At 42.9% G+C, this 13,901-nt stretch overlaps 1 protein-coding gene across 1 annotated transcript in view; it reads right to left on the bottom strand.

Moving 5' to 3' along the window:
- Nucleotides 1-13,901, bottom strand: part of Shq1 (SHQ1, H/ACA ribonucleoprotein assembly factor) — a 92,748-nt gene that overhangs the window by 77,055 nt on the left and 1,792 nt on the right. Inside the window, exons 3-5 of the mRNA XM_032906015.1 lie at nucleotides 9,732-9,854; nucleotides 8,816-8,976; nucleotides 41-153 (exon numbers count right to left, since the gene is read on the bottom strand). Of these exons, the coding sequence (XP_032761906.1) occupies nucleotides 41-153; nucleotides 8,816-8,976; nucleotides 9,732-9,854 (397 nt within the window). The remainder of the gene's footprint in view (nucleotides 1-40; nucleotides 154-8,815; nucleotides 8,977-9,731; nucleotides 9,855-13,901) is intronic.

The raw sequence follows: 13,901 nt of genomic DNA, 5'->3' as shown, positions 1-13,901 counted from the left end.
TAAAGTAACTTATTTAACTGTCACAAAAATTCATACTCACAGATAATGATCTGGATCAAATTTGGCCAACTCAGCGGCCAGGCGTTTCTGCCTCCGTTCAGTCACAGGAGTGAAATCTGGATCCTTAATATCGATAACCTCACTCAGTTCATCCTAAAAACACCAGAACAAGAATGAATGCTATCTCAAATTTCTAGCTTTTAAAAGTCAAATATAGGGAAAGGAGGAGGAATGTGAAAGTTGGAAGAACTATCTGATCACTAAAGTATGAGATGCTTATAATATTTAAATTCTGATTTAACAAACATTTAAGATGGGTGTGGTGGAGCACGCCTTGGCTCCCACCACTAGGCACTTGGATAGGCAGATCTCTCTGAGTTCAAGGCCAGTCTGGTTCATGCAGCAAGTTCCAAGCCAGCCAGAGCTACATAGTGAGATCTTGTAGCAAAATACAAAACACCAACAATCAAACAAAAAAAGCAAATGTTTGAATACACTATTCTGCAGACTCTGTCAAAAATGTCCAAATAAATCATCTCATTTTAATCCATAAAACAAACTGACCAGCATCTATTAAGGATATTAACATTTAACACAGAGGATCGTGGGTGCTTGCCACCAAGCCTGATCACCTGTATTCAATCCCTGGAACCTATATAACAGGAGGGGAGAAACAATTCCCAGAAGTCATCATCCTTACTCTACACACAGGCTGTGGCAGGCACGCGCACGCGCACACACACGCACACACACACACACACACACACACACACACACACACACACACACACACACACACACTGACCTATTTAAAAATTTTTACACAAAGAGCAGAACTGAATAAGCCCTCACAAACATGCAGGAACATTTAATTCTCTGTTCATTTCCCTGTTCAGTCCCAGAGATCTGAAAGTTCCTAAAGACAGGAGGGTCTGAGTATATCAGGCCTCTCTGCAGATACAGAGACACTTGCCTTTCTTCCTCCCGTCTAGCTCAGCTGGTCTCAGAATCACAAACCATAGAAATGAAATCCCGTACAGTCTACTGTGCAAATGTGCTTGTCATGCAGGTCTAATGACCCGAGTTCAATTCCTGGAAGCCACACAGAGATAGATGAAAAAGACTAACTCTGTCCTCTGGTTTCCATGTGCACATTTTAAAATTTTCATTATTTTTATTTATCATTTTTTCATTTATCATTAAATTTCACTATAATTTTATTAATCCATTAATTAAAAATTTTAAAGAATTTTTATGAGTAATTCTGATGTCTAGGGCTTTCCATCTCATCTTTAAAAATCTAATCCTAAGAATCATCCTTACTGTCATAACCAAGATGTGTACATATGAACATGAAGCCTGCTTCCCAAGCAGAATTCTACAGAACAGACATAAACAGGTATTGTGAACTGAAGAGACCTCAGACAATCCAAACACTGCCCAAACTACGGCTTTCGTTTGTGTCCACTCCCACACCTACTGCACTCCAGGTATGAGCACAGAACTTGAAGAAACATAAAGGATCTAAGCGAAGTCAAGCAGTAACTAGGTGTGATGGTTTGCATATGCTTGGCCAGGGAGTGGCACTATTAGAAGGTGTGGCCTTGTTAGAGGAAGTGTGTCACTGTGGGGGTCGGCTTGGAGACTCTCCTCCTAGCTGCCTGAGGATGCTCAGTCTGCTCCTGGCTTCCTTCAGATGAAGATGTAGAACTCAGCTCCTTCTGCACCATGCCTGCCTGGATGCCGCCATGCTGCCGCTTTGATAATGGACTGAACCTCTGAACCTGTAAGCCACCTCAATTAAATGTTGTCCTTTAAGAGTTGCCTTGGGGGCTGGAGAGATGGCTTAGTGGTTAAGAGCACTGACTGCTCTTCCAGAGGTTCTGAGTTCAAATCCCAGCAACCATATGGTGGCTCACAGCCATCTGTAATGAGATCTGATGCCCTCTTCTGGTGTGTCTGAAGACAGCTACAGTGTACTTACATATAAGAAATAAATCTTTAAAAAAAAAAAAAAAAGAGTTGCCTTGGTCATGGCATCTGTTCACAGCAGTAAAACCCTAACTAAGACACTTTGGGAAAGATGTGTAAATGCAGCGGACAGCAGTAAACTGAGCCATATACATGGAAAAGGCAAGAGTGACAAAGCAGAGCTGCCCTTGAAGTTAGTCCTAGGACCTTAAGCAGTCCCTTCACTTCTCTTCCTCTTATGTCACAGCATGTGAAAGTTGGTGGTCAGAATGCAAGGTTTCTAAAACTGCAGTAAGCTATGGGGAGTCATACAAGCATAGCCTCCCTAAATAACTAAAATTTCCAAACTAAAAAAATAAGTTCTTGGGCCAGAGAAATGGCCCAGTGTGCACACGACTAAGTTCAATTCCCAGGACCCACACGGTGGAAGGAGGGAACTGACACACAAAACTGTTTAATGACCTACGCCCATACACCGTGGCATGTATATAGGCATGCACACACATACACACAAAATAAGTAAATAAATAATATGTAGCTTTAAGATCAAAATAAACTCTTTCTTACCACTAAGTATGCAGTAGGTCTTAACCTAAGTACATTCAAATATAATGAAGGGATCCAGTAACCTTTTTGGAAGCCAGGAGATCAACTAGAATATCTTAATACTTTCAAATACAACATTTGAGGCAACAACCAGACAAATGCCTGTCCATAAAAATAAAATTTCCAAAGTTCCTTTGCACTTTATTTTTTGAGCACCTGGAATGCATTTTCCTGCATAAATCCTAGTACAAATAGTAGTTAGGAGTCTCAGAGCAGCCCTCTAGTTTATGCGACCCATAATAAGCTGAAACAGAAGATTCATGAGGCAAAGAGCTTAACAAGCATGCAGCAGTGTTGCCATGGGAAGGTTTGCCGTCTGGGGTCAGATCCAGTCCAGCAGAGCATCTCCTCTACAGTGCAGCATCAGTTCTTCCTCTCTCCCTCAGTCTCCTCACTGACAGGCCAATTCCAGCCACAGGCCAGGGCACACGTGGGCCAAGGCCTCAGGAGGAGAAGCAGTACAATGAGTCCACAGCTTGCCTGGGTAGAATACCACTATGGGGCTATTTTCTTTCTTTGGATGGCAAATCCACAGTATGATGCATCCCTCCCCAGTGATAAGCTCCTCTCATCACAAAGCCTGTTCTCCTCCCTCCGTGATTAAATGGACCCACATACATATAAAAGCCATGTTGATGTTATCTTTAATCATAATTGAAAAGTACTTCTCCCGTTAATATAAAATCTTCACAGGATGGGTAACCACAGATGTCTTTAATATTTTCTTGGGGAGGGGCAACATTTGCTGCTACAGGCTGTTATAAATATTAAACAATATAATACAGGGCTGAATACACCCACTATGTCAGATTCTTCTCTTTTCTGTTTCATGGCTGTTCCCTGTTATTGACTTCTTACTGGGAACACAAATACCGCTTCCAGTTCAGACTCCTTACCTACCAACAGCAATTAAAGTGTGAGTGAGTGTGGGGGGGGGGGGCGCGCCAGAACAATTAATTATCACACCAGAACAGCCTTGGGGTAGAGAATGGGCTATGATCAGTGAGGAATGACAGATGACAGAATATACCCTCTGAACCAGACTCCTGGCTCTGCATCATCAAGTCAGGCTTGCCTTTCAAACTGATGCCAGCTTTTCCCTCTGGTCCAATCCAAGTACTAGATTTCTTTCCATTTATGGCACACATATCTTGGACTTCACTCTGATCCTGTGCATCTGCAGTATTCTTCTCACAATTACACATGTGCCACGTTCTCTGAGAGGTCACCTCTGGGCGTCCTAGTCTAAACAGCCCCCAGTCTCACATACCACCCTGTCTTCCTCCTCCTGTTACTACTGCCATTAGCTTATGTGTTGTCTACGTGACTGTCTGCCTTCCCATAGCATGTTTCATGAGGTGGGGGAGTGGTCTGCCTTCTTCACTGCTCACTCAGTGTGTCTGCTGGTTAAACTACAGTCATCATAGAGGAGGGAACCTTACTTGAGAAAGTGCCTCCACAAAACTGGGCTGTTGGCGAGCCTGTTGGCTACTTTCATAATTAGTGGTTGATGGGGGTGGGGGACAGTCCTTTTGTGGGATTATCCATAGGCTTGGTCCTGGATTCTATAAGAAAACAGGCTGAGAAGATATGAGAAACAACCCAGAAAGCAGCAGCTCTCCATGGCCTCTGCATCAGGTCCTGTCTCTAGGTTCCTGCCCTGCTTGAGTTCCTGTTCCAACTTCCTTCAATGATAGACTAACTTGTAGAAGTAGAAGGCAAATGAATCGTTTCCTCCCCAACTTGCTTTTGGTCATGGTATTTTCATCACTGCAATAGTAACCCTAACTAGGACAGTGTGCCCAGCAGTCAGAAGGAACTCATTACTGAGTGCAGAGTGCACAGAGGCTGTGGACCGGTCTGCTTGCTGGAATTCAGATCCAGGAATGAGCATACAGTTAAAATATACAATCTCATGGGGCCTAACTAGAGAATACGAAAGCAGCTCCTCTAGTCTCTTGACTCAAGGCCACCACAGCAAACTCCACCTGCACTATTCTGTGTGTCTACCTACCACAGCCTGGCGCAAACTGGACCCTAGTGAAAACCTACAGCAAACTAAAAAGCAAAGGCCGTCATAAGCTCTGCACACTTATATGTTGCTCCTACGAAGCAGCACACTTTGGGGAAGCCTCAGGAGATGGGCTTAGCTGGTAGAAAGGAGGAGGTTACCGGAAGCAGCTCCTTAGGGCTTATTATCCCTGCCTACTCCCTGTCTTACACAGCTTCCTGGAGCTGAGCAGCCTCTGCCCATGTTCTCACCGTGAATGAGCTGCTCTGGCACACCTTCCCTATCGTGATGCTCAGAACATGAAGCAAGATCTCTGCTCACATAATCTGCTCCAACACGGCACTGTAAGAGCAATGGAAAGCTGACGCAGAGTCAGACTGGATCCAAAGAAAGACGTGGCTGGCGGCAGAGCACGTGGTCCTGGATTCCATCCGCAGTACCACAGGAGAAGAAAAAGTCTGAGGCATCAATCAACCAGAGCAAAGGGAGAGAAAGAAGTTCTGCAGGAACAAAAACATTCCCTGTTCTCTGTTTCAGAATAGCTGTGGTCACTAGTTGCCTAAGCAACCTGAAGATGAACACTGCCAGGAAAAGGTCATGGAGGATGTAAGCCACCCTTGTGTACATCTACATCACGGATCAAACAGGACCCAATCTGGAAAGAGAATGAACGGCATGCACATCTGGCCAGGCCATGCACATCTGGCCAGTGCGTCTCCTGGAGACAAAGACCTCAAGGTCCCTGAAGCAGCCACAGGAAGGAAGGGCCAGAGGCCTGGCATCCTACAGCTGAGGCTGTCGCCGGAGTCCTCCAAGATGGTGACTGCTGGCAGCCACCCAGGCCACCAGCTTGTTGTGTAGCCCTGACTCTGAGCAGCCAGGGAAGTTTTCCAACGGCATTCTGATGGCCAGCAGAGATTTGGAAAGAAGGAAAGAAAGAGTGTGTGCGTGTGTGCGTGTGTGCATGTGTGCATGTGTGTGTGTGTGTGTGTGTGTGTGTGTGTGTGTATGTGTGTGTGTGTGTGTGTGTGTCCAGCAGAGATTTGGAAAGAAAGAAAGAAAGAGTGAGTGTGTGTGTGTGTGTGTGTGTGTGTGTGTGTGTGTGTGTGTGTGTGTGTGTGTGTGTGTGTGGGGTGTGTGTGGCCAGCAGAGATTTGGAAGAAGGAAAGAAAGTATGTGTGTGTGTGTGTGTGTGTGTGTGTGTGTGTGTGTGTGTGTGTGTGTGTCCAGCAGAGATTTGGAAAGAAGGAAAGAAAGTGTGTGTGTGTGTGTGTGTGTGTGTGTGTGTGTGTGTGTGTGTACACATGGAAAGTGGAGGGCTGGGGCTAGTGAAAGAGAATTTGCTTCAGCAAAAATATTTTCATCATCAGATAAAATATTTTCATCATCAGAGAAGTTTGCAAAGAAATCTGTTTAAAAGGAGACAGGATCATGCTTTTGTAAATAGTTAAATTATTCACCGAAGACATCTGGGTGTGGGAAATACTGGTTTTTTTTTTTTCTTGGTTTTTTTTTTTTAAATGAGTACACTGCTTTTAGCATCAGAGAAAACAAAACTATTTTCATTTAAGAAGAATGGGGAGATACTGGCATAACACTAGTGAACAAATGTTTTGGGTGTGTCTTGACCCAAAGGCTAGAGAAACTAAGACTGTGAGAAAGCACAGTACTAGATATAATGAGACGATTGTTCCGAGTCTCTTACTTGTGATAACCTTTTTTAGGAGCATCTACAACTTGGTCACTAAAAGGAAAAGGACCACACTGTTAATGTTACAGGACCATGTTTTTAGCCACCTGATGTGACTGTCACAAACAGAGCAATTGTAAACATAGAACACTGCAAGTAATAGCAATTATGTAAGATTCTGAGAAAATATACCGACCTTACTATGACTTCTAAAAGTCTGATTAATCCCAAATGTTATGAAGAACATCATATTTCTCAAATTTACTTCATATAAGAAAATCCCTCTTCTTTAAAGCTTTTTACTGGCTTTGTCTCCTGGTAAAAAGTATACATGCAGCAGTAAAGATGTCGGAAGGACCAGTATTGTTGGCTGACTCACACAGTACTCAGAACAGGTCCATATAAATTCCAGGACTTGGTGGCTTCAGCCTTCTAGACTGCAAAAGTGTTCGAGGACACGTACTGTTTAATTAGAGTGTGTGTTAGAAGGCTGGGGCAGGCAGCACTCTCTATCCAAACACTACAGCGATAATCAGACACATACACTAAGTATGTAGTTTAAAACAGCTTTAAAAATATACAGAGGGCTGGAGAGATGGCTCAGTTGGTAAAAGCACTTGCCATGTGTGGAGTTTTAAATGGCGACTGTCCCCCACAGGTTCCTACATATGAATACTTGGTCAACAGCTAAGTAGTGCTGTTTGGATAAGGTATGGATCTGTAAGGATACAGAGTCCTGTGAGAGGAAACTGAGAGTACAGAGAGGAAAAGCCTCTTCCCACTTCTAGTTCCCTCTCTCTGCTTTCCTGTGTGCAGATAAGCGTGATTAGCCTGCCTCCCATTCTCGCCGCCATGCCATGCCTTTCCCTCGATCAAAGACCCTCCTTCTAGAACCCTAAGTCTAAATAAACTCTGCCTTTCCTAAGTTGCCTTTAGTCACAATATTTTATACAGCAGCAGTTATCAACCTGAGTTTGATCCCTGGAACCCATGGTGTAACGAGAAGAACGAATCCTGAAAGTTAACTTCTGACCTCCCGCCCCCCCATATATGCCGTAACACAAACACACCCGCACTCACATGCGTGAGTCATACACATATAAACATAATCATAATTAATTTTACAATTAAGTAATTTAAAACATGCTGGGAGAGCCAACTAGGTGTGGTGGCACACTCCTGTCATTTCATCACTGGAGATACTGAGACAGAAGGATTACCAAAAGTTCAAGGCTAGCCTGACTTACATTCTGAGTTCCATGCCAGCCTGAGCTATAAAGTAAAAACTAATCTCAAAAACAGGGGGGGAATGACCAAATAAAGCCTATGTTGTTTCAGATAAGGTTTTGGTGCCAAAGTAAACACGTTTGGAAACTGGGCATTCTCAGCGCTCTGGGCTGGCAGTGTTTTGTGAATGAATGACAAGCCTCTGCTGCTAGCAGAACACGACACAGAAAACCCTGGAGTCCACTCACTTGGGTGGCCTTTTCTTTCTAAATTTAGGAATAGGGATTTTTTTTTAAAGTAATATTCATTCAATTGAAGTTTGAAAAGAGTTTAGCAGCTTTAATAGTTAAGCTAAATGAACCATCTAAGCATTTCTGACAGAGAAAGAGATGTAATCCTAGAGGGACATACAGGGATCCTAGCTACACTGACAGTGTGGTCACTTTCTAAGTGGAGTGACAGATATTTAGGTACCTGATGCTTTAGTCACACTATTCAGAAACAGTACTACCTACATACGTGCTCCGAAATACCATGCTATCTCAAGAGTATATACAACTTTTATGTTTCAAAGTACTACTTTTTAACAATAAAAGATAGGTATATGTTATATATCTGTGCTTCTGGGACTTGAGAACAGGAGGCAGGAGAACCAGGAATTCAAGGCCAGCCTCAGCCTGGAATGAGTAAAACCCTATATCAAAAAACAAAGAGTATTTCATAACAACGCTGACTTAAAAAGCAACCTAAATTATTTATAAACAATTTTCAATAAATACAAAAACTTCTGACCTAAAAGGGATTTGGCCTTACCTGAACTATGGTTCTCTAGCACCCTCTAAGGAAGGAGAAACCCTTTAAAATGGCCACACTACCTCTGGACTGGATGTTAACTGATGTCTAGGACACTTACAAAAGCAACCCAAGTATAAAATGAGAACAAGCAAAACTAAACAAAAAGCTCACAGACCCATCCTCATCGGAAAACTCAGTCATGTACAGGTACAACAGAAGCTGCGTCAAACCCCAGTACTTGATCTCCAGTCCTCAGCAGCGTCAGACTTCCTTACGGATGTCCAGAAGCACCAGGAGAGAGATGTTACTCATATAAAGGAAAGTTAGCTCCATCCTAGACGGAACTTTCCCTAAGGACAGCATCGAACTAGTCATGGAAGGAATAGACAGCTACATGATTCTCACTTACTCCAGGCTACAGGCTCTAACTCTGTCGTCGTCTACAATCTTCCTTTATAAGTGCCCGGGTAAGCAGAAATGAAGCTGAAACGCACTGTGTGCCCAGGACAGCATACCTGTAACCGCTGAACCACACCTGCTCGCAGGTTTCCAAATCCATAGTGACACTGCGATCGCAGAGTACTTTCTGAGACCTCTTCATAGGGAGTCTGCTCAATTTCCCAGTCAAACTCTTCATCCTCATCATCAGCTCCTTCCTCAGAAACCCCGGAAGCACCTAAATGTGTTAGATATTAGTATACTGCTTAAAGTTCTGAGGTGTCCAGGTACAATGAGAAGAAGCTGCTACAGGGAAAATGCTTGTATTTGTGCACTGAAGGCCCAGACAAGAACAGTCACAGCCCTGCAGATCATATGAGCAAAAAATGGAGCCAGCCCAAATGTTCACCATGGTAGGAGGTATAGATAAACTGAGGACATCGTCTATCATACAGTGATGAAAGTGTATGGACTTCTGTTTTAACACAGACACACCTCATAAGAACATGGCGTGTAAGAAGCCAGATGAGAAGGAACACATACTCTGGGAGTAATTATGTAAGCAACTCACAATCAGGCAAAGGGGGAGGGAACTGGTGATCTATGATAGAATGGGGTACAGTACCTGGGAAGAGCATGATGGGATTATAGTAAATTTTAAACCCAGGGCATTGTAAATAAGTGAACACTACAGTTTGTGACCTAGCAAGTGTTCATATTATGTAACTTTTTCAGTTTTACATTCTGACAAGACAGAATGTTTTAACTGATAAAGAAAAAATGTGACTGGTCTACTCATCCACTACTGGTCTGCCTTTTAACTATGATATCTGATGAGTTTTTTCATAGGACAGTTGAACTTTTTCCTTTTTATTTTTTTCACTTGAACCTTTTCTCTCTGATTTTCTATCCCCAAGTCTCCTCTCCTAGAAATACCAATTATCAGAAGCATTCCTCTCTATCTTCATTTCCTCCTAACTGCAATAAACATACCTATTTCTTCCACAAGCGGTTTGGCAGACCTGGATTTTCTTGGTGCCAGAAGCGCAGTTAACATGTTCAGCCCCTCAAAATGCTGGCCAGGAGTTTCCTTGGGCAATCGAATGGTAAAAATTCCTTTAAAAGAAATTGTTGTATACTTAGATTAGAATATTCAGACTTCATAAGTACATATAGGGAATGTAAGTACCGGTAATATATGATTCTGAGGAAAACCTTTGTAACCTGTGTAAGTGTCACAGCAAGAAGGGAAAGGTACCTTGACAGTTGGGAGCCAAGGAACACCACAGTCACACACACAACAGACCTCGCACAAGAGATTTACCTGGAGGAAAAACGCAGGAGGGTGGCAGCGAAGAACTAAGCAGAAGATGGGATTTATATAGGGTTTCTTGAAGGGTAGTAGGGTGTGGCTTTCCAGAATGACTTGGGATTGGAGGGATTATATGGCCCAATTCAGGTATTAGTGGAATTTTTTCTTTCCTGTAGGACAAAACCTGGCCACTCCTATCAAGGGCTGGGACAGCCATTAACAGCCATTAGGGAAGTCTGAGTGGAGCAAGGCCTGGCCCTTGGAGTTCCTCAGGCAGGGGCCCTGGTCACTTCTGCACCTGTAGGTTCAGTCAGGCCCAGCAGTCAGAATAGTCTAGGAGATATCTAGGAATGGAGCTTCTGCCCACTGCAGGAAAGGCTGTCTGGCAGCTTGAACTGGCCAGAATAGTCAACAAACTATACATCTGAAAAGAATTAATATCCACAACATGTAAAGAGCTCAAAACACAAAATACTCAGGCTGGAAAAATGGCTCAGTTGATAGCATTTCCCCCATAACCATAAGGATCTAAGTTTGAATCTCTATATTCTACATTTACAATAAAGTGAGCACAACATCAAATACCTATAACCCCAGTGCTGAAAAACGGAGACAGGAGAACCCCTAGGGTCTGCTGGCCAAGCTGAAGCAGCAAGCGCCAAGCGCCGGGTTCAGTGAAAGACCTTGTCTCATAGGTCGATTGCAATGAAGGAAGAAGCCACAAGTCAACCCTCTGTCTACAGCCATGTGCATATACACAAACACAAACTAGGTATAAACCACCTACAAACACATACACAGAAAAAAATAGACAAAAAACAACCAACCCAACCAAATGGCAAATAAACACATGAAATAAAATGCTCAGCATCCTTAGCCAACAAAGAAATGCAAACTACACCGAGATCCCATCTCACCTCAGTCAGACCGCCTCTGAGAAAGAAAACACTGGCAAGGATGCGGAGAAAAGTGACCTGTTAGAACGCTGCTAGTGTTCTAACTCATCTTACCACCTCGGAAATCAGTAAGGATGCCCCCGCAATACTAAAGCCAGAAATGCCATTTAACCCAGCTATCCTTCCTAGGTCTACACCCTGAGGAGTCCAAGTTATCATGCCACATCTACATTCCCTACAGCACATTCACAACAGCCAAGGTTACAGACTCCATCTAGGTGTCCATCAACAGATAAATACAAATTACGTTATCTACCCGATGGGCCTTGACTAGTCATAAAAAGAATGAGATGGTGTCATGTGCAAAATAATAGACTTAACTGGAGATCATATTGACCAACATAAGCCAAACTAGATATGCTTTGTCCCATTTGTGAACCAGTCTTTCTATAGACGCATGAACAGACAGACAAACAGACAGAGGCTAGACAGGCAGATGATGGGTAAATAGATGATAGATACATAGTAGAGACATAGATAATATTCACATCTCTCTCTCTCTCTCTCGTGTGTGTGTGTGTGTGTGTATACGCGTGTGTGTACGCGTGTGTGTACGCGTGTGTGTACGCGCGTGCGTGCGCACGTGCGCACATACGCATGTATGACCTCATGTATGAGACACGAAAGCTAGGGAAACTAGGGGAAAGGATATGAGTAGGAGAGGAAAAGGGGAGAAGAGAGGAGGGAAACAGTTTGGAGTGGTGAATATATGATATACTTGAAAGAAATTGTTTTCATGAACCCTAATACCATCTGCAATGAACACCAATAAAACATTTTAACTAGATTATTTTAAAAAAACATAATTCCTTATGGGATTCTAAAATTTTGCCCTTATTATAGGTTTAGTAACTATAAATCAAGAAAAAGTCTTAAAAGGGCTTTCTCCAAAGTTGTCTTTTCTATCAGAAATTCATGCGTCCAAACCACAGAAAGCTAATACCATCTTAACCTAGTCAAAATAGCCAAACTCAAAGAGTTTCTACAAGTCAGCGGCTGAAGCGGCAGCAGCACTGTCCGACAGCTACTGACAAAATGTGTATTTCTGGACTATGGGGAAACCAGGATGCCTAATCCAAAGAGTGGCAATGGCTTTAAAACCACAGCAAGGCAATTACAGCTTAATAATTTCCTAATAACTCGTGAAATTTTTTTTAAATTTTTTTTTAGAGACAGCTTTGCAATGTAGCCCTGGCTAGCCTCAAACCCACATGAAACTATGCTCCTACCTCAGGTTCCTGGGCACCAGGATTACAAGTGTGTATTCCCACTTGCAGCCTACTGTGTTAAACATTTAACTCTCCCATTGCACCAACATGCAATCCAATACATCAAATATAACCTGACCCAGACGTCCCCATATATTCAACACCTTAACTCTCAGGACTTAACAGTTTTGTTTTGCTTTTTAAGGTTTATTTTATAAACGAAGTGCACATGAGTACAATGCCTGTGGAAGCCACAAGAGGGAGTCAGATTCTCTAGAGCTGGACTTAAAACTTTAAGTCTCTGTGTACTGCAAACCAAAAACTTTGGTCCTCTGTAAAAGCAGTATATGCCCTTAACAACTGAGCTACCTTTCCAGTCATAGAGCTCAATAATTCCATTGTCACATCCACAGCTAGGACAGCAGCTCCCTTATACTTCATTATCACAGCATCAGGAGTGAGAATTTAATCAGGTTTCTTTAGTCTCTTTGTACCCCACTCCTTACCCTAGTGCTCAATAGTTACTGAATGAATTAAAAAATACTACTCTGCATGCGTGGGGTTGGGGGGTGGGACAGGCTGTGCTGTAATTCATGTGTGGCAGTCTGAGCACAGCTCTGCCCAGTCAGTTTTCTCCTTCACCTTTGCATGGGTTCTGGAAACCAAATTCAGGTTACCAGGTTTGCTAGACAAGCGCCTTTACCCACTAAGCTACCTTGCTGGCCCCCACAGCTGCTCTTATTCCAAACTCAATACAAAAGAAAAGACAGTAGCTCCTATAAGAGTAAAATTCATGGGTTCTGTGGCTAGCTTAAAATGGGGGGCTTGTCAATCATGAAAAGAAGATCCAACTAATCTTTAAAAATTTTCCACTCATAATTTCTCATCTACCTGTTATTAAAATTTAAATTTGAAAACTGTATAAGAAACTTTTCATTCAAATGCTTATAAACCGTCCGTCCATTTTAAAATCAGTCATTTCAAGTTGATGTTTACTTTAAACATGTGCTAAATATAGAAACAAGCCCAGAAAATTAAACTAGAACTTTTGATTCAAATTTACTTTAAAGATTATTGCAAAATACTTTAAAAGACTGAGAAAACAGCTACCTGTCAAAAATCCAGAGCTAACAAGCAGTAAACAGTAAAGAAAGAGTTCTGCAGCATATAGCAATTGCTGGACATCTGAAAGTCCCCATGGTATCTTTAGAGACGACTACCATGTGGGTACTATAGCATAAGAAATCCACCAATCCTATCCAAGACTGGGTGGGCCTATGGCTCAGTCAGTAAAGCGCTTGTCTTACAAGCGGGAGGACCTGAGTTTGATTCCCAGCACCCAAACGAAAACATAAGATGCAGTGGTGCATGTGTGTAACCCTCCAGCTGGGGAGACTGAGACAAGGGCATTTATTCCCGGGGCTTACTACACAGCCAAGAAACCGTGTCTCTAACACACTCCTCTGATGACATCAGAGGTGGTCCCCCACATGCATACATATATACATACAACTCCCCTCAACACACCTATACCACATATGCAGTTGTACACTGCCATCCTTGGAGTCAAACTGCCACCATCTTCAGCTCTGCAAGCCTGTTCACAAAAGGCCATCACAGCTGAGCCACCTTCCCTCATGGAGAGAGAGTGTCATGGGACCTCATCTGATTACTCAGTCACCACCAT

This window comes from Rattus rattus, chromosome 6 (genome assembly GCF_011064425.1).
Source record: "Rattus rattus isolate New Zealand chromosome 6, Rrattus_CSIRO_v1, whole genome shotgun sequence".
Classification (NCBI taxonomy): domain Eukaryota; kingdom Metazoa; phylum Chordata; class Mammalia; order Rodentia; family Muridae; genus Rattus; species Rattus rattus.
This window is presented reverse-complemented; position numbering and strand designations above follow the sequence as displayed.